At 67.6% G+C, this 25,761-nt stretch overlaps 2 protein-coding genes across 3 annotated transcripts in view; one reads left to right on the plus strand and one right to left on the minus strand.

Annotated features, from left to right (window-relative positions):
- HADHB (hydroxyacyl-CoA dehydrogenase trifunctional multienzyme complex subunit beta) overlaps positions 1-25,761 on the plus strand; it is a 644,785-nt gene that overhangs the window by 81,530 nt on the left and 537,494 nt on the right. The gene's annotated exons all lie outside the window — the stretch shown is intronic.
- Positions 3,727-25,761, minus strand: part of DNMT3A (DNA methyltransferase 3 alpha) — a 53,688-nt gene continuing 31,653 nt past the window's right edge. For both annotated transcript variants that reach the window (XM_064508180.1, XM_064508179.1), the window contains exons 7-23: positions 13,530-13,742; positions 13,174-13,332; positions 12,916-13,023; positions 12,641-12,797; positions 12,381-12,530; positions 12,223-12,267; positions 11,873-11,952; positions 11,674-11,786; positions 11,232-11,415; positions 11,065-11,149; positions 10,344-10,489; positions 9,991-10,081; positions 9,761-9,909; positions 9,554-9,639; positions 9,380-9,449; positions 9,152-9,270; positions 3,727-8,857 (exon numbers count right to left, since the gene is read on the minus strand). In XM_064508180.1, the coding sequence (XP_064364250.1) occupies positions 8,716-8,857; positions 9,152-9,270; positions 9,380-9,449; positions 9,554-9,639; positions 9,761-9,909; positions 9,991-10,081; positions 10,344-10,489; positions 11,065-11,149; positions 11,232-11,415; positions 11,674-11,786; positions 11,873-11,952; positions 12,223-12,267; positions 12,381-12,530; positions 12,641-12,797; positions 12,916-13,023; positions 13,174-13,332; positions 13,530-13,742 (2,097 nt within the window). In that variant the 3' untranslated portion in view covers positions 3,727-8,715. The remainder of the gene's footprint in view (positions 8,858-9,151; positions 9,271-9,379; positions 9,450-9,553; positions 9,640-9,760; positions 9,910-9,990; positions 10,082-10,343; positions 10,490-11,064; positions 11,150-11,231; positions 11,416-11,673; positions 11,787-11,872; positions 11,953-12,222; positions 12,268-12,380; positions 12,531-12,640; positions 12,798-12,915; positions 13,024-13,173; positions 13,333-13,529; positions 13,743-25,761) is intronic.

Below are 25,761 nucleotides of genomic sequence, written 5' to 3' on the forward strand. Positions count from 1 at the left end.
CCCAGCACAGCCCAGCAGTGCCTGGGGGCACCCAGCCCAGCTCAGCACAGCCCAGAAGCACCCAACAGCACCCAGCACAGCCCAGCAGTGCCTAGGAGCACCCAGCCCAGCTCAGCACAGCCCAGCTATGCCCAGTATTGCCCAGTAGTGCCCAGCACAGCTCAGCCCAGCAGCACCCAGCAGTGCCCAGCAGCACCCAGGAGCACACTGGAGTGCCCAGCAGAGCCCAGCAGAGCCCAGGAGTGCCCAGCCCAGCCCAGCCCAGCCCAGCAGCACCCAGCTGTGCCCAGTATTGCCTGGCAGTGCCCAGCCCAGCCCAGCAGCTCCCAGCACAGCTCAGCCCAGCTCGGCACAGCCCAACACTGCCCAGTGCAGCCCAGCAGCACCCAGTAGTTCCAGCAGCACTCAGCAATGCCCAGGAGCACCCAGTATTGCCCAGGAGCACCCAGTAGTGCCCAGCACAGCCCAGCAGCACCCAGCAATGCCCAGTTCAGCCCAGCAGTGCCCACCCAGCAGTGCCCAGCACAGCCCAGCAGCACCCAGCTGTGCCCAGTATTGCCTGGAAGTGCCCAACAGTGCCCAGTGCAGCCCAGCAGCACCCAGGAGTTCCGGCAGCACCCAGCAGTGCCCAACACAGCCCAGCAGCACCCAGCCGTGCCCAGCATTGCCTGGCAGTGCCTAGCACAGCCCAGCAGTGCCCAGCTCAGCTCAGCCCAGCTCAGCACAGCCCAGTGCAGCCCAGCAGCACCCAGTAGTTCCATCAGCACCCAGCCGTGCCCAGCACAGCCCAGCAGTGCCCAGGAGCACCCAGCAGTGCCCAGCGCAGCCCAGCACAGTCCAGCAGCACCCAGCTATGCCTGGTATTGCCTGGCAGTGCCCAGCAGCACCCAGTGGTGCCCAGCACAGCTCAGCACAGCCCAACAGTGCCCAGTGCAGCCCAGCAGCACCTGCAGCACTCAGCAATGCCCAGCACAGCCCAGCAGTGCCCAGGAGCACCCAGTATTGCCCATCTGCACCCAGCAGCACCCAGTAGTGCCCAGCACAGCCCAGCAGTGCCCAGCAGCACCCAGCAGAGCCCAGCCCAATAGTGCCCAGGAGTGCCCAGCACAGCTCAGCAGCGCCCAGCCATGCCCAGTATTGCCTGGCAGTGCCCAGCACAGCCCAGCAGCACCCAGTAGTGCCCAGCACAGCCCAGCAGTGCCCAGCACAGCCCAGCAGCACCCAGCAGCACCCAGTACCTCTCTGCTGGGGTGTGCTGCTGCAGTGTCCCTGGGAAGCTGCAGGGCAGTTCGGGTGGGACAGAGGCGCCGGTCGTCCCCCGTCCTCCCCCCTGCCCAAGGTGGCGGGGGCTGAGCGCCCCGGGCTGCTCGGTGCAGCCGCCGAGCACAGAGGCCCCCCGGCCTCGCTGGGCCCCCCTTTCCCTTGCACCCTGTCTGAGCTGCGCTGGTGCGGCCCGTGCCCGGCCTGTTTGCTGCACCACCGCCTTGGTGGGCACCAGCAGGACATCGTGGCGGCCTCTGCGCCAGCGAGGCCACGTCGCTCCGGTACCGGGGCAGGGGGTCCCGAGCTGGACACGGTACTCGGACGTAGTGTCACGGTGCCGAGCAAGGGAGCTCACCGTTTCCCTGCATCTCCTGGCCGTGGTGCTGGTCCTGCCGCCCGCACGCTGGTGGCCAGGGCACTGCTTGCTGGCACACGGTGGGCTCGTGTCTGCCGAGCCCCCCCGGGCCTCCCGCGGCGCCGCTCCCCTGCCCACCCATCCCCAGCCCCGGGGCTGCCGGGGCTCGTCCTTCCCAGGGCAGGGCTTTGCGCTGGTCCCAGGGGTCCCGCGGGACGGCGATGTCGTCCCCGTCCTCCCCAAGCCCTGTTGCCCACGGATCCAGTTGCTTCGTTGGGGAATGCAACCACGCCGTGATTTACCCTTGGCAGATGTGTGCCAATGGCTCTGTCACCCTCCCCTGCCCATGCTGGGACCCGTCCCCAGGTCACCATGGGGGGCTCCACGACATCTCCTGCCCGTGCCGGGACGTGTCCCTGGGAGGTCACCATGGGGGGGGAGAGGGGGTCCATCACCATCTCCTGTACTGGGACCCGTCCCCAGGAGGTCGCCTTGGGTGCTGGTGGTGGTGGTGGTGGGGCTCCATCACGTCCCCTGCCCGTGCCAGGACCTGTCCCCAGGAGGTCATCATGGGGGGGGGGGGTCCATCACCATCTCCTGCCTGTGCCAGGACCCATCCCCAGGAGGTCATCATGGGGGGGTCCATCACCATCTCCTGTGCCAGGACCCGTCCCTGGGAGGTCACCATGGGGGCTCCATCATGTCCCCTGCCCATGCTGGGACCCATCCCCAGGAGGTCACCATGGGGGGGGGTCCATCACGTCCCCTGCCCATGATGGGACCCATCCCCAGGAGGTCACCATGGGGGGGGGGTCCATCATGTCCCCTGCCCGTGCTGGGACCCGTCCCCAGGAGCTCACCATGGGGGGGGTCCATCATGTCCCCTGCCCGTGCTGGGACCTGTCCCTGGGACATCACCCTGGGGGGGCTCCATGATGTCCCCTGCCTGCGCCAGGACCCATCCCCGGGAGGTCACCATGGCAGGGGGGGTCCATCACCATCTCCTGTGCTGGGACCCATCCCCAGGAGGTCGCCTTGGTGGTGGTGGTGGGGGGGTCCATCATTTCCCCTGCCCGTGCCAGGACCCGTCCCCAGGAGGTTGCCCCGGGGGGGGGGGCTCCATCACATCCCCTGCCCGTGCTGGGACCCATCCCCGGGAGGTCACCATGGGGGGAGTCCACCACCATCTCCTGCCCGTGCTGGGACGCGTCCCCGGGACATCACCCTGGGGGGGCTCCATCATGTCCCCTGCCTGCGCCAGGACCCATCTCTGGGAGGTCACCATGGCAGGGGGGGTCCATCACCATCTCCTGTGCTGGGACCCGTCCCCAGGGGGTCACCATGGAGGGGGGGGGTCCATCACCATCTCCTGTGCTGGGACCCGTCCCCAGGAGGTCACCATGGAGGGGGGGGGTCCATCACCATCTCCTGTGCTGGGACCTCCTGCACCCCGGGTGCCCCCCGTGACCCCCCCGGCTCCCTCCCACGGGCGGCCGCGGTTGGAGACCCCGGACGGCGGCTCGCCGCCCCCGCCCCGCGCGCCCGCCGGCGACACAAAGCACAGGACCGTGGGGAGGTTTTTCTCTTTTTTTTTTCCTCTTTTTTTTTTTTTTTTGCACAAAAACAGTACATTTATTCAAGTGTTCTCCAGCACAAGTACATTAGAAAGGAGCTTGTCTTTATTATAGTCTTCCGGGCACCAAAGAAAAAAAAGGAAGATGGGATGAAAGCGGAACGGACAGACTTTCTACATCTGCTGCACGCATTGACCTTTTAATTAGTTCATAACAGCTATGTCACGAGCAATACTTACACAGATACAACAGAGTGCCGGGCAAGCCCGCCGCGGGCCAGAACCATACGGTGAAATGTACAGTATTTATCGTCAATAAATAGAGAAGCGACCCTAAAATTAAAAAAAAAAAAAAAAAAAACCAAAACGACGAAAAAAAGGACCAAACCGAGAAAAATAATAATAAAAAAAAATAACAACAAGGGATCAACAGCAGCTGAAGGATGCTGGGAGCAGAGATTATCGTGGGGGCGGCGCGGCCGGGGCGCGTGGAATGTGGTCGGGGCGCGGGAGCCAAATCATACGGACAGGAGGGCACCAGAGTCGCTACGCGTTTATTCCTCGGTATGGATACATGATTCCCCACAAATAGTTAAGCGTCAGCTACTTCAATGTCTAGGCTAAAACACATGAAATCTCTCATTTAGTTTTCAAGTACAAAGTTAAAATGCCTTTTTGTTTTTTGTTTTTTTTTTTAATAATAATATATAAGAGTAAAATAATAGTGCTCTTTGAAACTCCACTACAAGAAAACAAAACAAACAGTCATTGTCCAGACAGCAGACTTAATTTAACAATATATATTTTTAATAAAATGTTTTAGCACCGTGTTTTTCACCTACTCCCTCGGCGGATCTTAAGGAATTTAGGCTTTTTGTTTTTTTTTTTTTATTTTTTTCTGTTTAAATCTAGGGCTGTGCAACAAAATTTGCCTGTTTGTTTTAAAAAAAGATGTGAGTCGGGTACGTTAAAAACTGAACTCTTTCCCCCACGCGCCCCCACGGCCCCCCCGACGACCCGGCGGCTGCGGGGGGGGACGGCGGCGTGTCCCCGAAGGCCGGGCGCCCGGGCGCCTTTCCAGTTGTGGAGCGGCAGGAACCTGCTTCCCGGCGCGGGACCCGCGCGCGGCACGGCGGGCACACGGGAGGCTGGCACCCGGCGCCGCGGGGACACGTGCCACCCGCGCCCAGCGCTGCGGGGCGGCGCAAGTCTTGCACCCGGCGCTGCGGGGCCATGCAAGTCTTGCACCCAGTGCTGCGGGGCCATGCAAGTCTTGCACCCAGCGCTGCAAGGCCATGTGCCACGTGCACGCAGCGCTGCAGGGCCATGCAACACTGGCACCCAGCACTGCAGGGCCATGCAAGTCTTGCACCCGGCGCTGCAGGGCCACACGAGAGTGGCACCCTGCGCTGCAGGGACCTGCAAGACTGGCAGCCGGCACTGCAGGGCAGTGCAAGTCTTGCACCCGGCAATGCAGGGCCACATGAGACTGGCACCCAGCTCTGCAGCACCGTGCAAGACTTGCACCCGTCTCTGCAGTGCCATGCAAGACCGGCACCCAGCTCTGCAGGGCTGTGCCAAGACTGGCATCCAGCTCTGCAGGGCCGTGCAAGACTTGCACCCATCTCTGCAGCACCATGCACGACTGGCACCCGGCTCTGCAGTGCTGTGCAAGACCAGCACCCATCTCCGCAGGGCCGTGCAAGACCTACACCCGGCTCTGCAGGGCCGTGCAAGACTTGCACCCATCTCTGCAGCACCATGCACGACTGGCACCCGGCTCTGCAGGGCTGTGCAAGACTGGCACCCACCACAGCAGCACCGTGCAAGCCCTACACCCGGCTCTGCAGGGCTGTGCAAGACCGGCACCCAGCTCTGCATCACCATGCAAGCCCTACACCCGGCACCGCAGCACCGCGCAAGCCCTACACCCGGCGCTGTGCGACCACGCGGGACCCAGGCCCGGAGCCAAGCCGGAGCCTGCGGACGGCGGCTCAGAGCTGCCTGGGGCCGGGAGGCGCACGGGCCTCATCCTGCCTCCCTCCTTTAGCAAAAGACCCAGCTCAGCCAGCTGGTGCCCAGCCGGGCCCGCAGCGCCCCGCGGCCGAGACGCCCTCGAGAAAACCCCCGCGCACAGTTAAACGGGGCCTTCAACCCCTCTTAGCACCAGCGCGACGGCGGGACGGGGGGGCCCTGCAGCTGCCCCCCCCCCGCCACCGCCTCCTCAGGTCCTAGCACCGCTCCGAGCACCCTGCGCGGCCCCGGGGGCCGCCGGCGCGGCTCGCTGCGAATTAGCCAGCACCCCGCAGCGAGCGGCCGGCGGCGCGGCCGGCCTCGGCGCCCGCCCCACGGGCGCCCCACGGGCACCCCGGCACCATTCACAGTTAGAGGAAGAGACGGCGACGGGGGCCGGAGACCCTCCGAGCCTCCCCCGCGCCTTAGCACCAGTCCCCGCGGCTTCTCCCGCGCCGGTGCCCGATGCGGCCGCCCCGGCGCGGCGATGCCCCGTGTCCCTGCTCCGCGGCGGAGGAGCCCGCGCCGACCCAGCGGTGCCCCGCGGCATCTGCCAACGCCGGGGAGCTGCTTTGCAAAGCGGTGCAACGCCGCAGGGTGCTGAGCGCCTTGCAAAGCGGTGGAGCACCTTGCAAAGCGGTGCAACGCCGCAGGGTGCTGAGCGCCTTGCAAAGCCGTGCGACCCCGCGGCAGGAGCGGGCAGGGGGTGCCATGCCTGTGGGAAAGGGGGGGCTGGGACGGCCCCGGTGCAGGGCACCGCGGGCGGCAGGGCCCGGTGAACGCCGATGGGAGAGGATTGCTTAGTCCGCGTCGAAAGCACGCTCGGAAAGGAGGAAAACGGCTCCCTGAACAGCCCCGTGCAGCAAAAGAAGTCCAACCCGAGGACAGAGCGCGGGGAGCCGGCGAGCTGCCGGGGGCCCTGGGCACGGCCACCGAGGGGGGCACACGGCCCCCGGCACCGTCCCTGCCCGCCCGGCGCCTGGCACGGCCCCGTTGCCATCGCCGCCGACCGACCGGCCCGGCCGCGCGCTCGGATGTAGCACCAGCGCCCGGGATGTAGCACCAGGGCCCGCAGCCCACACACGCCTCCCGGCCCCTCCGGCTCCCGGCCCCGCTCTCGCATCCGCCCTGCCTGCCTCCCTGCCTGCATCCCTGCCGGGCTCGGCCCCGCCGCGGCCCCCCCGGCTCGCGGCCCCAGCCCGGTTTTTGCAGCACCCTGTGCCGGGGGAGCCGGCCCCGCGCCGCCCCGGCAGGCAGCACCTGCAGGCAGCAGCAGGCAGGCGCGGGAGGGAGCAGCCCGCTCGCCCCGAGCGGCCTCTGCCCCGGCACCAGCCTCAACACGCCACCATCAGCGTCACCGCGCCGGCACCGGCCTCTCCGTGCTGGCATCAACCTCGCCGTGCGCCCCGCGGCAGAGACGGGCGTCTGCACCGGCATCGGCCCCTTTGCGCTAGCACCAGCCCCTCCAGGCACCCGGGGTGCAGACGGGCATCTGCACCGGCACCAACCTCACCGTGCACCCCGGGTGCAGACGGGCATCTGCACCGGCACCAACCTTGCCATGCCGGCACTGGCCTCACCGTGCACCTCGTGGTGCGGATGGGCATTTGCACCAGCACCAACCAACCTGGCTGTGCCAGAATCAGCCTCACCGTGCACCTCATGGTGCAGACGGGCATCTGCACCGGCACCAGCCTCACCGTGCACTCCGGAGCGCAGATGGGCACCTGCACCAGCACCAACCTCGCCATACCAGAACCAGCCTCACTGTGCACCCCGGGGTGCAGCCAGGCATCTGCATCAGCACCAACCTCACCGTGCACCTTAGGGTGCAGATGGGCACCTGCACTGGCACCAACCTCACCGTGCACCTTAGGGTGCAGACAGGCATCTGCATCAGCACCAACCTCACCGTGCACCTTAGGGTGCAGACAGGCATCTGCACCAGCACCAGCCTCACCGTGCACCCCGGGGTGCAGATGGGCACCTGCACCAGCACCAACCTCGCCATGCCAGCACCAGCCTCACCGTGCACCCCGGAGCGCAGATGGGCATCTGCACCAGCACCAACCTCGCCATGCCAGCACCAGCCTCACCGTGCACCCCGGGGTGCAGATGGGCACCTGCACCGGCACCAACCTCGCTGCACCAGCACCAACCTCGCCACACTGGCACCAGCCTCGCCGCGCGCCCGCGGTGCAGACGGGCACCTGCACCGGCACCGACCTCGCCGCGCCGGCACCAGCCTCGCCGCGCCAGCGCCCGGCTCGCCGCGCGCCGCGGCAGGGACGGACACGCGCGCCGGCAGCGGCCTCTCGCCGCGCGGCCGCGGCCCGGGGAGGGGGGGACGGGGACGCCCCGGGGCCGGCGCCCCGGGGCCACGTACGCAGAACAGCACCAGTACGTTTGTGTGTCGTCGGTTCTCCCGCGAGGGCCCGGCCGGCGGCGGGGAGGGGAGGGCGGGACGGCGGCCGCTGCCCGGAGCCGCGAAGGGAGGCGCTTTCCTTTGGGGACAGAAAAAGGTTATTGCATGACTCGGGATGGAGACGGCTTCCCGCCCCGCGCCGCGCCGCGCCGGCGGGGGCCCCGGCTTTTCCGCCACCCCTTGGCCCCGGCCCCCTCCCGCACGGCTCCGGAAAGGCCTGGCACGTAAGGCAACATGGAAGCTGATGTCTCGACTCACCCCGCTGTTTGTAAGCACCATTATGAAGTCAGGTTGTACAGTAGTAACAGTACCTTTTATATATATATATATCTATATCTCATATCTATCATATATATATAAACTGTAAACAAGAGGTAACAGCGGCTTCTAGGATCTGCTTTCTTCAAGATATCCTGTGTGGTAGGCACCCAAAATACTGTAGAAAACGTGTGGTGTGTGGTGTGTGTGTTCTTGGCTTCCCTGCGAGTTGGGTTTGCTCCGTATCACCAGGAATGGTGCTGGTGGAAAGAGTGAGGCCCGGCGCCGCGGAGCCGGCCCAGCGCCTCCCGCGCCTGCCGCCCCGGCCGAGGCGACGCGCGAGCCGGGAGCGGCGGGGCCGTCCCCTCCGTCCGTCCGTCCGTCCGTCCGCCCGCCTCTCCGGGCCGGGGTTTCCCGCTGCCGGTTCCCTCCTCCGGGAGCAGCGCTCGCGAAAGCGGCTCGTCTCGCTCGCTGCTCCGAGAAGCAGAAACCAAACGAACAGAAAAACCCAGCCAGAAAAGAGCGGGAAATTAAAAGGTTTACCCCCCAAAAAAATGGTTTTGGTTTTTGTGGTTTTTTTTTTCGCTTGTTTTTTTTTGTTTTGTTTTTGTGTTTTTTTTTTTTTTTAAATAGGCTAAAAGCTGAACATTGGGAATTCAGGAGAGGACACCGAACCCTTTCGCTCGGGGAGACGTGTGCCAGATCCCGGTGGGGCTGTGAAATCCTGTCTCTCTTCTGGGTGCTGATTCTTCTCTCATTCCGCGTTTTCACTTCTCGTGGATGGTTTAGTTGGACTCGCTCCGCGTCACCAGTTCCTGTGCGTGTCTCTTAAACGCAGGCAAAGTATTCCTTCAGGGGAGCGAAGAGGTGGCGGATCACCGGCACGCTCCAGGATCTGCCGAGCAGTCTCTGCCGGGCCAGGCGGCTCATGTTGGACACGTCTGTGTAATGCACCGGGAAGCCGAAGACCCTGCGGGGCGGCGGGGCCGAGGAAGAGGAGGGTGAGCAGGGTCTGCGCGGGGACCGCGGGGCGCTGCATCCCGCGGGAAGGGCTGGGATGCGGGGAGGTGCCTGGAGCCCCATCGCCCCGGGATGGAGCCGGGATGGAGCCGGGATGGGATGAGGGTCCCGTGTCTCGGAGGAGCCGTGCCCGGCAGCGACCCGACCCTCCGCCCCGCATCCCGAGCCCGACGCGTCCCGGCGCGGCGGAAGAGCCCTCGTCGGAGCGGGGGGCCCCGGCGGCGCCCGCCCCCGGCAGCGGTACCTCTCCATCTCCGTGCACCACAGGATGTCCTCCTTCTCGTTCATGAAGACGGGGAAATGCTGGTCTTTGCCCTGCTTGATGGAGTTGGAGCGAGTGGTGATGGTTCGCACTTTGCTGAACTGCAAGAGGCAGGGGGTCGGCACGCCGCGGGGCTCCGCGCCCCCCCGGCCCTCCCCTCCCCGCGGACCCCGCGCCGGGGCGTCGGCGGCGTCGGCGCGCGGCGCTGACCTTGGCTATCCTGCCGTGCTCCAGGCACTCCTGCAGCTCCAGCTTGTCGTTGACCGTGGAGGCGAGCGGCCTGCGGGACACGGAGAGGGCGGTGGGCGCGGGGCGGGCGGCGGCGCTGGGGGGCCGCGCCGTGGGCCCGGCACGGGCCGGGGCACCCGGGCTCCCCTCACCAACCTGTTCATCCCGGGGAGGTTCCCCCAGAAGTACCGTGCCCTGTGCGCTGCAGACACTTCTTTGGCATCAATCATGACGGGGTTGGACTGCAAGCGGAGAGAGCGGCGGGGGGTCACCTCCGGCACCGGGACGGACCCTCCGGCGCCGGCTCTAGGCCGGATCCGAGCGCCGGAGCCGGGGGACGCTTCGGGCACCGGCGGCACTCACCTCGAGGAAGCGCGAGATGTCCCGTTTGTCGCTCACCCCCATGGCCACCACGTTCTCGAAGAGCCAGAAGAAGGGCCGGTCGTCGCCCTCCTTGGGCCGGGCTTCGTGCAGGAGGCGGTAAAACTCGAAGAAGAGCCGCCCGGTGCCCTCTGGGCAGGAGAGAGCGGGGGGCCGGGGTCAGCGCCGGGGGGGGGGGCGGCGGGGGGGCGCGGGGGCCGGCGGACACCTACCGTAGAGGCCCTTCCTGGCCGGGTTGACGATGGAGAGGTCGTTGCAGGGGCTTCCTCCGATGACCAGGTCGAAGGGGCCCCATTCCTGTATCTACAAGGGAAAGCGCCCCGCGGGGTGAGCCAGGGGGGCTGCCGAGCTTCCCCGGGGGACGGGGGGGCCGCTGCCCGGCCAACCCGGCAGGCGGGGAGGATGCAACGCGGGGCAACGTCCCGGCTTGCAGGAGAGACCGCGGCAAGGTCCTGGGCCGAGCGCGGGAGCACGGGGAGGACTCGAGGGGGTCAGGGTCGGCGAGGTGCCCCCCGTCCCCGGGGAGGGGGCAGCCGCAGGGGGAGGGCCGGCCGGCAGGACGTACGTGTTTCTGGGTGACATTTCGGACGTCCCCGACGTACATGATCTTGCCCTGGTGCCTCACCATGCCCACGGTGATGGAGTCCTCGCACACCTCGGAGGCGATGTAGCGGTCCACCTGGATGCCCAGGTCCTTCAGCACCAGCAGGCCTGCCGGGGAGCGGCGCCGGGGTCAGCCGAGCGCGGGGACGGGGGCGGCCGCCATCCCGGGCCCCCCCCTCCCCGCGGCATCGCTCGGCGCGCACCAGCCCCGCGCCGTCCGCCTCCCCTTCCCCGGGCACGTGCCGCTTTTCTAAGGGGGCTTCCCTGGTGCCGCTGCGAGGAGACGGGAAGGTGGCTGGAGATGGCCCCAGCTCCAAGCCTGGACACGCTGGCTGCCCTGATGGGCGCAGGGACCCCTCTCCGGCCCCGCACGCATTCCCACACCCTGCCTCCACCGTGCAGCCCAAATCCCAGCCGAATCCACCGTTATCCCGTGGCTGGGACCGCGGTGGGACCCACCCACTGCCGCTCTTCTAAGGGGGCTTCCCTGGTGCCACCGCGAGGAGATGGGTAGGTGGCCCGAAGACGGTCCCAGCTGGACACGCTGGCTGCACCCAACACCCTCGTGCGTGCAGCGACCCCTCTCCGGCCCCGCACACGTTCCCACCCCCCCGCCTCCACCGTGCAGCCCAAACCCCACCCGAACCCGCCGTTATCCCGCGGCGGGACCAGCTCCCACCCACCTGTGGCGATGCCGTCGAAGAGCGAGAGCACTCGGATGGGCTTCCTCTTCTCGGCCGGCACCGGCGGATAAACCTTTGGTGGGTCCTGGGGGAGCACAGCGGGGCGTGAGGGCGGCGGGGAGGGCCGGGGGGGCCGCGGGGGGCCGGCGCGGGGGGGGGGCACTCACAAACTCTTGGTCGTGGTTGTTGGCGAAGAACATCTGGAGGCGGGAGGGCCAGTCCTCCCGCCGCCGCAGCAGCCCGTAGATGCCCTTATGGCCGCACATGTAGCAGTTCCAGGGGTCCTCCTTGATGGCCGCCTGGGCTGCCCCGGGGCCCACCAGCAGGTCCACGCACTCCACGCAGAAGCACCTGCGGGACGGGGCGCCCGTCACCCGCGGGACCGGCCTCCACCCCTGCTGGGACCCCCCCGGCAAAGCCCCCCTGCTCCGGATGCGGCGCGACGTTGATGGGAGCCGCAGACCTCCATCTCCTCGCAAGACCCGCCAGGACCTGCAGCCCCACGCGGGACCCGCGGCGCTGCCCAAGCCCCCAGCCCCACGCCGAGACCCCCGCCAGCCCCACGCCGGGACCCCCGCGCGCCCGGGCCCCGCGGCAGCCGTTGCCCACCTGCAGCAATTGTTGTTGCCGCACATGAGCACCTCGCGGCCACCGCAGCAGATGGTGCAGTAGGACTGGTAGCCGTCGTCGTCGTACTGGTACGCGCACTCCAAGAAGCAGTTCTGGGGGGAGCGGGGCCGTGAGCGCGGGGCGGCCCCCCAGGCAGGGCAGCCGCGGCTCCCCCGCGTCCCGCCCGGCCCCTCCGTACCTTGCAGTTTTGGCACATTCCTCCGATAAATAGAGGGTGTTCCAGGGTGACGTTGAGGCTCCCGCAGGAGATGCAGATATCTGGGTGGCGGGAGGGGAGAAAAGTTACCTTGGAGGCTTTGCAAATAAATCCCTGCCCTGCCGGCCGCTGCCCGCCCGCCTGCTCCGTGCCCCCAAAATGCCAGGACCACGGGGCACAGGATGAGCCCAGCACCGTGGGAGCAGGTTTGCCCAAACACGGGGATTTTGGGGCTCTCCATGGAGAGACAGCTCATCCGCGTCCTGCAACCGCCCCGGGCGAACGCTCACGTCCCCCACGGGGAACCGCGGCCGCAGCCGCTCCGTCCTCACCTTCGATGTTCCTGCACTTCTGCCGCACCTCGTAGACGAGTCGCTCTGGAGGAGGGAGAGCCGCGGTCAGGGCCGGCGGAGAGGGGATGCTCCCCCCCGGCGCCCGCGGGACCCCCGGCACGCGCTGCCCGGGGACGTCCCCCGCGCGAGGACGGTACCTCGGGTGCGCTCGTCGATGATCTCCTTGACCTTGGGCTTCTCCGTTGTGCTTTTCCTGGGTTTTTTGGCTGGCGGGGGTGGGGCGTAGGCGGCTGCCTCCGGCTCTACCCACATCTCCGTGTAAACTTCTTTGTAGGGGTTGCGCTCCTCTGCGAAACACGGGTGGGGAGGTGTGAGGCGGGGGGGGGGGTGCGAGGGTTGGCACCGCGGTAAAGGTCGGGGATGAGGGATGCAGCCCCCGCCGGCGGCGGCTCCTCACCTTCGGGGGGCTCCAGGCCTTTGGGGCCGGACGGCTGGAAGCCGCCCAGCGCCCACTCGATCATCTGCTTGTTCTGGATCTCCACCACCTTGGAGGTGTCCGTCTCGTCGTTCTCCGGGCAGGCGGGGAAGATCTTCCCCGCTCTGCTGCTCGCCACCTGCGAAGGCAGCCACGGCCCGGGCCGTCACCATCACTGTCACCATCACTGTCACCATCACTGTCACCGTCACTGCCACCGTCACCGTCACGGCCCGCCGTGCGCGGGCGGCTCTCACCTGCAGCACCTCGTAGATGGCTTTGCGGTACATGGGCTGCTTGTTGTAGGTGGCCTGGTGGAAGGCGCTGGAGAAGGAGCTGAGCGGCAGGAGCTTCTCCACGCAGACCTGCGGCGACGGGGAGGCCGTGAGACGCCGGCCGCGTCCCCGTTCCCCTTTTCCAAGGAAGGGAAATGGGGACGGAGGGAGGCAGGAGAGGGCAAGGAGGGGATGGCCCTGGGGCCACCAGGTCCACCCGGACCCGGCGATGCCACTCACCACCGAGAACTTGCCGTCCCCGAACCACATGACCCAGCGCGTGCCCTCGGCCGCCCGGCTCCGGCCGGTCATCCACCAGGAGACGATGCGTCCGGGCCACCACGAGAAGCCGCGCAGCTTGCCCCACACCAGCTCGCCTATGCCAAAGCCTCGGCCGTCCTGCGCCGGGGCCGGGGGGGAGAGACGGAGGCGCAGTCAGGGGCTGGGCGATGCCGGGCCGCACTGCAGGAGCACGGCGGGGGCAACGGGGGCCCGCGAGAGCCCCACAGGAGCGACTGGGGTGGCTTCGGGCTTGCACCAAAGCCACGGCACGCGCGAGGGTGGTGGAGCAGGACGCTGGATCCCCGTTTGCTCACCTCGTACTCGGGCTCGTCGTCGGCCGACTTGGACGTGCTCTTGTCCACGGCGTCGGCCACCACTGGCTCAGGCGTGGTGGCCACGTTGGGCGAGGCGGGGTCCGTGGGCTGCTGCGAGGCCGGGGGGCTGGCCTCCTCCTCCTTCTGGGGCTCGGCCCGCGGCGTCTCCTCCACCACGTTCATCACGGCGATGACCTTGGCCTTCTTCTCAGCCTGCCGGGAGGAGACGGGGAGATGTCGGGGCGCTGCGTGGAGGCAGCGATGCCCAGGGAGCACCCGCGGGGTCTGGAGGGCCCGGTGGCAGGGTCCCCGCAGTGGCACAGGGGGTGACAGGCTGGGACCAGGCTGCAGAAAGCCCACTGCTGGGGCACGAAGGGGAGCACGTGCTCCTTGGGCAACCCAGAAGAACACCGCGCTCCTCTTCCTCACCGCGCAGGGGATGCTCGGAGGGACCCGGCTGCCCCGTGGAGCGCTGCCGGACCCCGGGCGCGTGCCCTTCCCCTCCGCCGCCCCCCAGCCCGGCTGTCCCTGGCGCCCCGAGCATCCCTGGGGCAGAACCCCCCCCTCCATGCCCCCCCCGGGGCAGCAGAAACGCCTCCTCCCGGTACCGCCGCTCCCAGGCCAGCCCTCCCCGTTGGTCCCTGTGTTCCCAGTCTACCTCCCCCGGCACCAGCTCCCCCGGGGTCCAAGCACATGGGACCGGACGGGGCTGGGATGTGCCGGGCCGAGGGAAGTTGCACTGGGCCGGACCTGTGCGCCTGGGCCAGGCTGGACTGGACCCATGTGCCTGGGCCAGGCCATACCCGGGACAGACCCGTGCGCCTGGGCCAGGCCATACCTGGACTGGACCCGTGCGCCTGGCCCGGGCCATACCTGGACTGGACCCGTGCGCCTGGGCCGAGCCGGGCCAGACCCGGACTAGACCCGTGCGCCTGGGCCGGGCCGGACCCCGGCTGGACCCATGAGCCCGGGCCGAGCCGGACCGGACCCCGACCAGACCCGTGCGCCTGGGCCGGGCCGGCGCCCCTCACCGCGGCCGCCCCGCGCAGGCCACCTACCCATGCGGGCGCCGCGGCCGGGCCGGGCCGGGCCAGGCCGAGCCGGGCCGGGCCGGGCCGGGCCGCGCTGCCGGGGGCACGGCCGGCGGTTCTTTGTCTGGGAACTCCGGGTCACATGGTCCCTCCCGGCCCGGCTGGTTGGCTGCGGCGGGGAGGGGGCTGCGCGCCTGGCGAGGGGCCAGCCCGGCTGCGGCCGCCCCGCCCCCCGGGCACGCCCCGCCCCCTGCCCGGGCACGCCCCGCCCCCGGACACGCCCCATGCCCCGCCCCCTGCCCGGCTCGGCCCGGCCCGGTCCGGCAAAGCACGGCTCGGCCCCCGGCCGCCCCAGCCCGCACCCGCTCCCGGCTTCGGCCCGCTCCAGCACTGACCCCCCGGCCCCGGCACGGTTCGGTCCGGTCCGGTCCGGTCCAGCACCCCTCCCCGGCACCGCACGGTCCAACACCCCTCCCCGGCACGGCACTGCACGACCCGGTCCAGCACCCCTCCCCGGCACCGCACGGTCCAACACCCCTCCCCGGCACGGCACTGCACGGTCCGGTCCAACACCCCTCCCGGCATGCACGGTCCGGTCCGGTCCAATTCCCCTCCTGGGCACGGCACTGCACGGTCCGGTCCAACACCCCTCCCCGGCATGCACGGTCCGGTCCGGTCCAATTCCCCTCCTGGGCACGGCACTGCACGGTCCGGTCCAACACCCCTCCCCGGCATGCACGGTCCGGTCCGGTCCAATTCCCCTCCTGGGCACGGCACTGCACGGTCCGGTCCAGCACCCCTCCCCGGCATGCACGGTCCGGTCCGGTCCAGTTCCCCTCCTGGGCACGGCACTGCACGGTCCGGTCCAGCACCCCTCCCCGGCATGCACGGTCCGGTCCGGTCCAGTTCCCCTCCTGGGCACGGCACTGCACGGCCCGGTCCAGCACCCCTCCCCGGCATGCACGGTCCGGTCCGGTCCAACACCCCTCCTGGGCACGGCACAGTCCGGTCCAGTATCCCTCCCCGGCACGCACGGTCCGGTCCGGCCTCACCCGTCACCTTCTGCCCCGGCGCGGTCCGGACCGGTCCAACACCCCTCCCCGGCACGCACGGTCCGGTCCAGTACCCCCCCGGCACGGCTCTACCCCGGTCCGGCGCCTCCTCCCTGGCACCGCACGGTCCGGTCCGGCCTCACCCGCCACCTTCTGCCCCAACCCGGTCCGGTCCGGTCCCTCCTCACCGCTGCGGCCCGGCGCAGCCCTGCCCAGCACCCGGCCCGGCCCGGCCCGCAGCGGGGAGGGAGCCAGCGAGCGGACCGGAGGGGAGCGGGCCGGTCCCGGAGCTGCCGTGCGGCAGCGGGACTGCTCCCCGCCCGGGCTCGGTGCTGCCCCGGCCCCGGCTCCGGTCCCGGTCCCGGTTCCGGTGAGGGCTGTGCAGGAGCGGGTCCGCTGCCCGGAGCTCCGCTCCCCGTGCGTGCTCGGTGCTCCTCCGGTCCCGTCCCGGTGCGGGCCGTGCAGCAACGAGGCCGCTCCCCGTGCGGGCTCGATGCTGCTCCGGTCCCGGTCCCGGTCCCGGTGCGGGCCGTGCAGCAGCGGCTCCGCTCCCCACCCGTGCTCGGTGCTGCCCCGGTCGCGGTGCCGGCCCGGTCGCCGGTACTCACCGGCCGTGCCCGGCGGCCTGCGGGGCGGCGCGGCGGCAGCGCGGCGGGGCTCGGCGGGCCCGCGGCGGCGCGGCCCGGCTCGGCTCGGCCCGCGGCGGCGCGGCCGGGCCCGGCTCCCGCCCGGCGCCGGGCAGCGCGGCCTTTTGTGCCGCGGCGCCGCGCCGCACCGCGCCCGGCGCCCCTTTGTGTTGCAGAGCAGCAGGACAAAAGCGGGGGCGGCCCGAGCCCCCGGGCATGGGGCTGCCGGCGCCGCGCCGCGCTCCGCGGGGGGCCGCCCGGCTCCGGGGGGGGGATGCGGGGGGGAGCGCAGGGACCGGCCGTCCCGGTTCGGCCCGTCCATGCACGCTTGTGCTGATCCGGGGCCAGCTGTCCCGGTTCGGCCTGTCCATGCACGCTTGTGCTGATCCGGGGCCAGCTGTCCCGGTTCGGCCCGGCCGGGCACGCTTGCACTGAGCTGGGACCGGCCGTCCCGGTTCGGCCCATCCATGCACACTCGCACTGATCTGGGACCAGCCATCCCAGTTCAGCCCGTCCGTGCACACGCACGCTGCTTCAGGACTGGCTGCCCCGGTTCGGCCTGTGCCGGCACACTCACACTGATCCAGGGCCAGCTCTCCTGTTTCAGCCCGTCCTTGCACACTCACACTGATCCAGGGCCAGCTCTCCTGTTTCAGCCTGTCCTTGCACACTCACACTGGTCTGGGACCAGCGGTCCTGGTTCGGCCCATTCTTGCACACTCGCACTGATCGGCTGGCCCTGGTTCAGCCCGTCTGTGCACACTCGCACTGCTTCGGGATCAGCCATCCCGGTTCAGCCCGTCCGTGCACACTTGTACTGATCCGGGACCAGCCGCCCCGGTTTGGCCTGTCTGCGCACACTCGCACTGGTCTGGGACCAGCCGCCCTGGTTCAGCCCATCTGTGCACACTTGCACCAATCCGGGGCCACTCGTCCCGGTTCAGCCTGTCTGCGCACACTCGCACTGATCTGGGACCGGCCGCCCTGTTTCAGCCCATCCGTGCACACTCACACTGCTTCAGGACTGGCCGCCCCGGTTCGGCCTGTACAGGCACACTCACACTGCTCCAGGGCCAGCTCTCCTGTTTCAGCCTGTCCTTGCACACCCACACTGATCCAGGGCCAGCCGCCCCAGCTCAGCCCGTCCTTGCACACTTGTACTGATCTGGGACCAGCCGTCCCAGTTCAGCCCATCTACGTAAGCTCGCACTGCTTCAGGACCAGCCGTCCCGGTTCAGCCCGTCTGTGCACACGGGCACTGCACGGCTCCGGGTCCAGCCGACCCGGTTTGGAGCCCCACGCACCCTGACCGACCCGGCCGGCAGCTCCTCCGGCACCGAGGGGCCATCCCCGCTGGCCGAAGGCAGAGCCCGGCAGCTGGAGCCGGCGGCCTTTTGGCCCGGCACAGCTGGATCCGGGAGGCAACATCTGTCCACAGGCCGCACAGCCAGCCGAGCAGCACCGATCCCGCTCGCCTCGTCCCGGCGAAGCCGCCGTGGACTCCGTACCGCGGCCGGGGCCTCGTGGCCCCGCCAGCCCCCCTGGGCCGGTGCCGGAGGCGGCGCTCAGCCCGGCGCCGGGAGCTGCCCGCAGGCTGCAGCGGCGTCTGCCCCGCGGCACATCTCCGGCGTGGGGCCGGCCCGGAGCAAAGCCACGGCGAGCTCCTTGCACGGGATGAGAACGACCCAAAACAGGTCCCAGACACCCATCCAAGACCCGTGCACGGACCGGCAGCAGCCAGGGCGACAACCAGGAGCGAAGCCAAACCCCACCGCGCGACCAGCCTGGGCTCTCCTGCGAGCCCGCAATGCAGCCGCCGGCCATCGAACCCGGGTCCTGCCCTGGTGGCTGTCACAGAGCCGGCCTGTCACCTTGAGCCACCACGTTTTAAGGCCGTAGCGAGCTGGCTGACCTCTCCTCTCAGCCACGCAGGGCAGGCGGATGCACGGAGGAATTTGGGAGCAGAGCTGGCCTTGGGTTCGCTGCCACGGGAAGGCGGAGGGCAGCACCTTGCTTCTTCCAAGTCTCCCTATTGCCACAGCTCCCTTCTCCATGGGAAGTCTCGTCCTGCCTCACACCGGGGGCATTATTCTGGCTCCCCTAAAACAACCGACTCGGCCCCCCAGGGCTGAGCCTTGTGCCAGCCCTGTGCAGCCCCCCCGCACATCCCGACTCCCCGCGGGGAGAGGCCGAGGGGTTGCACCCACCTGGTGCCAGGGCTGGGGTGGCTGGTGCACGCAGAGGTGCCCAGCTGCATGCAGAGGTGCCCAGGTGCACGCAGAGGTGCCCGGGTGCATGCAGAGGTGCCCAGCTGCATGCAGAGCTGCCTGGGTGCACGCAGAGGTGCCCAGGTGCACGCAGAGGTGCCCAGCTGCATGCAGAGGTGCCCGGGTGCACGCAGAGGTGCCTGGGTGCATGCAGAGGTGCCCAGCTGCATGCAGAGGTGCCCAGGGCCAGGCAGAGGTGTCTGGGTGCGCACAGAGGCACCTGGGCACGCACAAGGGTGTCTGGGTGCATGTAGAGTGCCTGGGTGCACACAGAGGTGTCTGGGTGCATGCAGAGGTGCCCAAGTGCATGCAGAACCATCTGGGTGCACACAGAGGTGCCCAGGTGCACACACGGGTGTCCGGGTGCACGCCGAGGTGTCTGGGTGCACACACAGGTGCCCAGGTGCATGCAGAGGTGCCTGGGTGCACACAGAGGTATCTGGGTGCACACAGAGGTGCCCCAGTGCACACAGAGGTGCTTGGGTGCATGCCAAGGTGTCTGGGTGCACACAGAGGTGCCCGGGTGCATGCAGAGCCATCTGGGTGCACACAGAGGTGCCCAGGTGCACACAGAGGTGCCTGGGAGCATGCAGAGCCATCTGGGTGCACACAGAGGTGCCCAGGGGCACACACGGGTGTCTGGGTGCACGCCGAGGTGTCTGGGTGCACACACAGGTGGCCAGGGGCATGCAGAGGTGCCCAGGTGCACACAGAGGTGCTCAGGTGCACACAGAGGTGCCCGGGTGCATGCAGAGGTGTCTGGGTGCATGCCAAGGTGCCCAGGTGCACACAGAGGTGCCCAGGTGCATGCAGAGGTGCTTGGGTGCATGCCGAGGTGCCCAGGTGCACACAGAGGTGCCCAGGTGCACGCCAAGGTGTCTGGGTGCATACAGAGGTGTCTGGGCTCCTAGTCCAGGCCGTCGGGTCTCAGATCTGGGCACGTTTCTGGTGGTTTTGGCTGAGCCGCAGCACGGACACGGCTTGGTGCACCGGGTTGCCTCCCTGGCACAGCAGCAGCACTCGGGTTTCGGGGAGCGGGCTGCTCCGGTGTTAAGTGGCGGTGGGAGACGGCACTCAGCAAGACCCGCCCGTGCCCGGGACGCGCTCGGGGTGCCCTGCACCCCAAACCCAGCCTGCGGGCCCTGCGGCCGGCAGCAGCGCGGCCAGGACGGGGGTGCTCGGAGGCTGGGGAGGCCCCGCCGGCGCCGGGACCCCCGGGACCCCCCCCGGGACCCCCCCGGGACCCCCCCGGGACCCCCGGACGCGCCGCCTTTGCGCCGCTGTGTCATGCAGAGCCGGCGCTGAGGGGCCGCTTTGTGTTGCAGAGCGGTGCCACAAAAGGGGCGGATGGGCCGCTGCCCCCGGCGATGGGGCTGCCGGGGGGGGGGGGGGGGGGGGGGGGGGGGGGACAAAGCCGGCGGGCGGCCGTGGGGAGGGCGGCGGGGCTGGGGACGGGGGATGGGGCTGGGGGCTGGGGCTGAGGAATGGGGCTGGGGCTGGGGAGCGGGAATGGGGATGGGGAATGGGGCTGGGGAGTGGGAATGGGGCTGGGGGCTGGGGCTGAGGAATGGGGATGGAGATGGGGGTGGGGAATGGGGATGAGGAGTGGGGATGGGGATGGGGAGCAGGGAATGGGGGTGGAATGGGGATGCAGATGGGGAATCGGATGGGAATGTGTCTGGGGATGGGGAGTGGGAATGGGGGTTGGGGCTGAGGAATGGGGATGGGGATGTGTCTGGGGCTGGGGAATGGGGATGGGGACAGGGATGGGGAGCGGGGAATGGGGATGGGGAGCGGGAATGGGGATGAGGAATGGGGATGGGGATGGGGAGCAGGGAATGGGGGGGAATGGGGATGCAGATGGGGAATGGGATGGGAATGTGTCTGGGGATGGGGAGTGGGAATGGGGACAGGGATGGGGAGCGGGGAATGGGGATGGGGAGCGGGAATGGGGCTGAGGAATGGGGATGGGGATGGGGAGTAGGGAATGGAGGGGAATGGGGATGCAGACGGGGAATGGGATGGGGATGTGTCTGGGGATGGGGAGTGGGAATGGGGATGGGGATGGGGAATGGGGATGGAGATGGGGATGGGGAATGGGGATGAGGAATGGGGATGGGGATGGGGAGCAGGGAATGGGGGGGAATGGGGATGCAGATGGGGAATCAGATGGGAATGTGTCTGGGGATGGGGAGTGGGAATGGGGGTTGGGGCTGAGGAATGGGGATGGGGATGTGTCTGGGGATGGGGAATGGGGATGGGGAATGGGGATGGAGATGGGGATGGGGAATGGGGATGAGGGATGGGGATGGGGAGCAGGGAATGGGGGGGAATGGGGATGGAGATGGGGAATGGGGCTGGGGCTGGGGAATGGGGATGGGGAGTGGGCATGGGGGCTGGGGCTGAGGAATGGGGATGGAGATGGGGGTGGGGAATGGGGATGAGGAGTGGGGATGGGGATGGGGAGCAGGGAATGGGGGTGGAATGGGGATGGAGATGGGGAATGGGGCTGGGGCTGGGGAATGGGGATGGGGAGTGGGCATGGGGGCTGGGGCTGAGGAATGGGGATGGAGATGGGGGTGGGGAATGGGGATGAGGAGTGGGGATGGGGATGGGGAGCAGGGAATGGGGGTGGAATGGGGATGCAGATGGGGAATCGGATGGGAATGTGTCTGGGGATGGGGAGTGGGAATGGGGGTTGGGGCTGAGGAATGGGGATGGGGATGTGTCTGGGGCTGGGGAATGGGGATGGGGACAGGGATGGGGAGCGGGGAATGGGGATGGGGAGCGGGAATGGGGATGAGGAATGGGGATGGGGATGGGGAGCAGGGAATGGGGGGGAATGGGGATGCAGATGGGGAATGGGATGGGAATGTGTCTGGGGATGGGGAGTGGGAATGGGGACAGGGATGGGGAGCGGGGAATGGGGATGGGGAGCGGGAATGGGGCTGAGGAATGGGGATGGGGATGGGGAGTAGGGAATGGAGGGGAATGGGGATGCAGACGGGGAATGGGATGGGGATGTGTCTGGGGATGGGGAGTGGGAATGGGGATGGGGATGGGGAATGGGGATGGAGATGGGGATGGGGAATGGGGATGAGGAATGGGGATGGGGATGGGGAGCAGGGAATGGGGGGGAATGGGGATGCAGATGGGGAATCAGATGGGAATGTGTCTGGGGATGGGGAGTGGGAATGGGGGTTGGGGCTGAGGAATGGGGATGGGGATGTGTCTGGGGATGGGGAATGGGGATGGGGAATGGGGATGGAGATGGGGATGGGGAATGGGGATGAGGGATGGGGATGGGGAGCAGGGAATGGGGGGGAATGGGGATGGAGATGGGGAATGGGATGGGGATGTGTCTGGGGATGGGGAGTGGGAATGGGGACAGGGATGGGGAGCAGGGAATGGGGATGGGGAGCGGGAATGGGGATGGGGGTTGGGGCTAAAGAATGGGGATGGGGAGTGGGGATGGGGAGCAGGGATGGGGAGCAAGGATGGGGAGGGGGAGTGGGGTGGGGGGAATGGGGAAGGGGGGTGGGGGGGAATGGGGATGGGAGGTGGGGAACTGGGTGGGGGGAATGGGAATGGGGAATGGGGAATGGAGATGGGGAATGGGGTGTGGGAATGGGGATGGGAGATGGGGAATGGGGTGGGGGGAATGGGGAATGGAGATGGGAAGTGAGGATGGGAGATGGAGACTGGGGATGGGGAGTGGGGTGTGGGAATGGGGATGGGAAATGGGGAATGGAGATGGGGAGTGGAGAATGGGGTGGGGGGCATGGGGATGGGAGATGGGGACTGGGGATGGGGACTGGGGTGTGGGAATGAGGTTGGGAGAGGGGGACTGGGGATGGGGAGCGGGGTGTGGGAATGGGGATGGGGCCGGGAATGGGGGCAGCCAGCAGGGCCCCTGTGCGGGTGCCTACCCCCCCCCACCGTGGGCCCCCGGCCCCCCTGGACCCCCGCCAGCGGCCGCGGTGCACGGAGGGGATGGGGCGCTGGGGCCGCGGGTGTGGGGGGCACAAACGGCACCGGGAAAAGCTGGGGCTGGGGGGGGGGAACGGGAGCAGAGGGGGCTCCTCGGGCCCGGCAGCGGGAGAAGAGGCCGGCACGGGATGGGCATGGCCCCGAGCGAGGAAATCCCCCATCCCCGGCCATTAGCGAGGCGTTAGCGGGCATCTCCAGCCGATGGCCCCATCCCGCATCCCCATAACAGCCCCAGCCCGGCCCTGCCCTCGGGCCCCGCTGCCAGCCGGGCCATCCAGACGGACATGGATAACCCCGGCTACGGATAAGCCCAGGTATGGATGACTCGGCCTCGGGATAACCCCAGCTACGGATAACCTGGCTACGGATAAAGCCGGATACAGACAAACCCAGATAGGGATAACCCGGGTACGGATAAATTTGGGTATAGATAACCCTGGCTATGGACAACCCCAGCTAAGGATAAACCCGGCCATGAATGAACCCAGCTAACCAGGGCTAGGACTAACCAGGGCTAGGGCTAACCCCGGCTAGGACTAAGCAGGGCTTGGGATAACCCTGGGCTAGGGCTAACCTGGGCTGGGGCTAAGCCCGGATAGGGCTAGCATGCACTAGGGCTGACCAAAGCTAGGGCTAAACCCGGTTAGGGATAACCCGGGCTAGGGATAACCAAGGCTAGGGCTAACCCGGGCTACGGATAACACAGGCTAGGGCTAACCTGGGCTAGGGCTAACCCCGGCTAGGGCTTACCCAGGCTAGGGCTAACCAGGGCTAGGGCTAAGATGGGCTAGGGATAACCTCGGCAAGGACTAACCTGGGCTAGGGCTAACTAGTGCTAGGGCTAACCCCAGCTAGGGCTAACCAGGGCTAGGGATAACCAGTGCTATGGCTAACCAGGGCTAGGGCTATCCGCAGCTAGGGCGGACCAGGGTTAGGGTTAACCCGGGCTAGGGATAACCCCGGCTAGGGATAACCCCAGCTAGGACTAAGCAGGGCTTGGGATAACCCCAGGCTAGGGCTAACCTGCGCTAGGGCTAACCTGGGCTAGGGCTAAGCAGGGCTAGGACTCACCAGGGCTAGGGATAACCAGGGTTAGGGATAACCCTGGCTAGGGCTAACCCTGGCTAGGGATAACACAGGCTAGGGCTAACCCCAGCTAGGACTAAGCAGGGCTTGGGATAACCCCGGCTAGGGCTAACCAGGGCTAGGGCTAACCAGGGCTAGGGCTAACCCGGCCTAGGCATAACCCTGGCCAGGGACAACCAGGGCTAAGGCTAACCCCAGCTAGGGCTAATCTGGGCTAGGGCTAACCAGGGCAAGGGGTAACCCGGGCTAGGGCTAACCCGGGCTAGCTATAACCAGCGCTAGGGCTAACCAAGCCTATGGCTAACCCTGGCTAGGGATAATCAGGGCTAGGGCTAACCCCGGCTAGGGCTAACTCCAGCTAGGGCTAGCCTAGGCTGGGGCTAACCTGGGCTAGGGCTAGCCTGGGCTAGGACTAACCCAGGATAGGGATGACTTGGGCTACGGCTTACCCCAGCTAGGTCTAACCACTGGTAGGGCTAACCAGGGCTAGGGCTAACTGCAGCTAGGGCTAACCAAGGTTAGGGGTAACCTGCACTAGGGCTAAGCAGGGCTTGGGATAACCCTGGCTAGGGCTAACCTGGGCTAGGGGTAAACAGGGCTATGGATAACCTGGGCTGGGGCTAACCCAGGCGAGGGCTAACCCAGGCTAGGGCTAACCCCAGCTAGGGCTAACCCCGGCTAGGGCTAACCAGCGCTAGGGCTAACCAGGGCTAGGGGTAACCAGGGCTATGGATAACCTGGGCTAGGGCTAAGCCCAGCTAGGGCTAACCTGGACTAGGGGTAACCAGGGCTAGGGCTAACCAGGGCTAGGGCTAACCCCGGCTAGGGCTAACCCCGGCAAGGGCTAACCTGCGCTAGGGCTAACCTGGGCTAAGGCTAACCCCGGCTAGGGCTAACCCAGGCTAGGGCAAACCCCAGCTAGGGCTAACCCGGGCTAGGGATAACCCTGGCTAGCGATAACTCTGGCTAGCGATAACCTGGGCTAGGGGTAACCTGCACGAGGGCTAACCCCGGCTAGGCCCAACCAGAGGTAGAGCTAACCTGGGCCAAGGTTAACCTGGGCTAGGGCTAACCTGGGCTAGCGCAAACCCCAGCTAGGGATAACCCCAGCTAGGGCTAACCGTGTCTAGGGCTAACCCCAGCTAGAGCTAATCTGGGCTAAGGATAACCAGGCCTAGGGATAAGCCAGGTTAGGGCTAACCCCGGCTAGGGATAACCAGCGCTAGGGCTAACAAAGCCTAGGCTAATCTGGGCTAGGGCTAACCCCGGCTAAGGCTAACTCAGGCTAGGGCTAACCAGGGCTAGGGCTAACCCCAGCTAGGGCTAACCCTGGCCAGGGATAACCTGGGCTAGGGCTAACCTGGGCTAGGGCTCACTCAGGCTAACGCTAACCCAGGCTAGGGCTAACCCCGGCTAGACCTAACCCGGACTAGGGATAACCAGAGCTAGGGCTAACCCTGGCTAGCGATAACCCTGGCTAGGGTTAACCTGAGCTAGTGGTAACCTGCACTAGGGCTAACCCCGGCTAGGCCCAACCAGAGGTAGGGCTAACCTGGGCCAAGGTTAACCTGGGCTAGGGCTAACCTGGGCTAGGCCTAACCAGGGCTAGGGCTAACCTGGGCGAGGCCTAACCAGGGCTATGGATAACCTGGGCGAGGGCTAACCCAGGCTAGGGATAACCCCAGCTAGGGATAACCAGGGCTAGAGCTAACCTCAGCTAAGCCTAACCAGGGCTAGGGCTAACCTGGGCTCAGGTTAACCAGGGCTAAGGCTAACCACTGCTAGGGATAACCAGGGCTAGGAATAACCTGGGCTAGGGCTAACCCTGGCTCCGGTGTGACACCTTCCCATGGTGGCTGTGTCGAGCACCAGCTGTGCTGTGCTCCGGCTGTTCCGTGCTCCGGCTGTCCCCGCCACCGCGCCGGCTGTCCCCAGCGCCGTGCACTGCCCTGGGCATGTACCCTGCTGCTGCCAGCGCTGCTGAGAAACTGGGGAAAAATCCTAAAACCGATCCTAGGGAGGGAGGAAGGCTCCGACGGCGAGAGCGCCAGCCCTCGCGCTGCCGAGCCTGCTAAAAATAGGAGCGAGGTGACTTGATTACAGTGTTGAAGGGCCTCCGGAGAGAGAAAATAGATGGCATGGAAGGACTCTCTAATTTAGCGAGATGAGGCAGGGCTGGC

The sequence above is a fragment of the Dromaius novaehollandiae genome, chromosome 3 (assembly GCF_036370855.1).
Source record: "Dromaius novaehollandiae isolate bDroNov1 chromosome 3, bDroNov1.hap1, whole genome shotgun sequence".
Taxonomy (NCBI): domain Eukaryota; kingdom Metazoa; phylum Chordata; class Aves; order Casuariiformes; family Dromaiidae; genus Dromaius; species Dromaius novaehollandiae.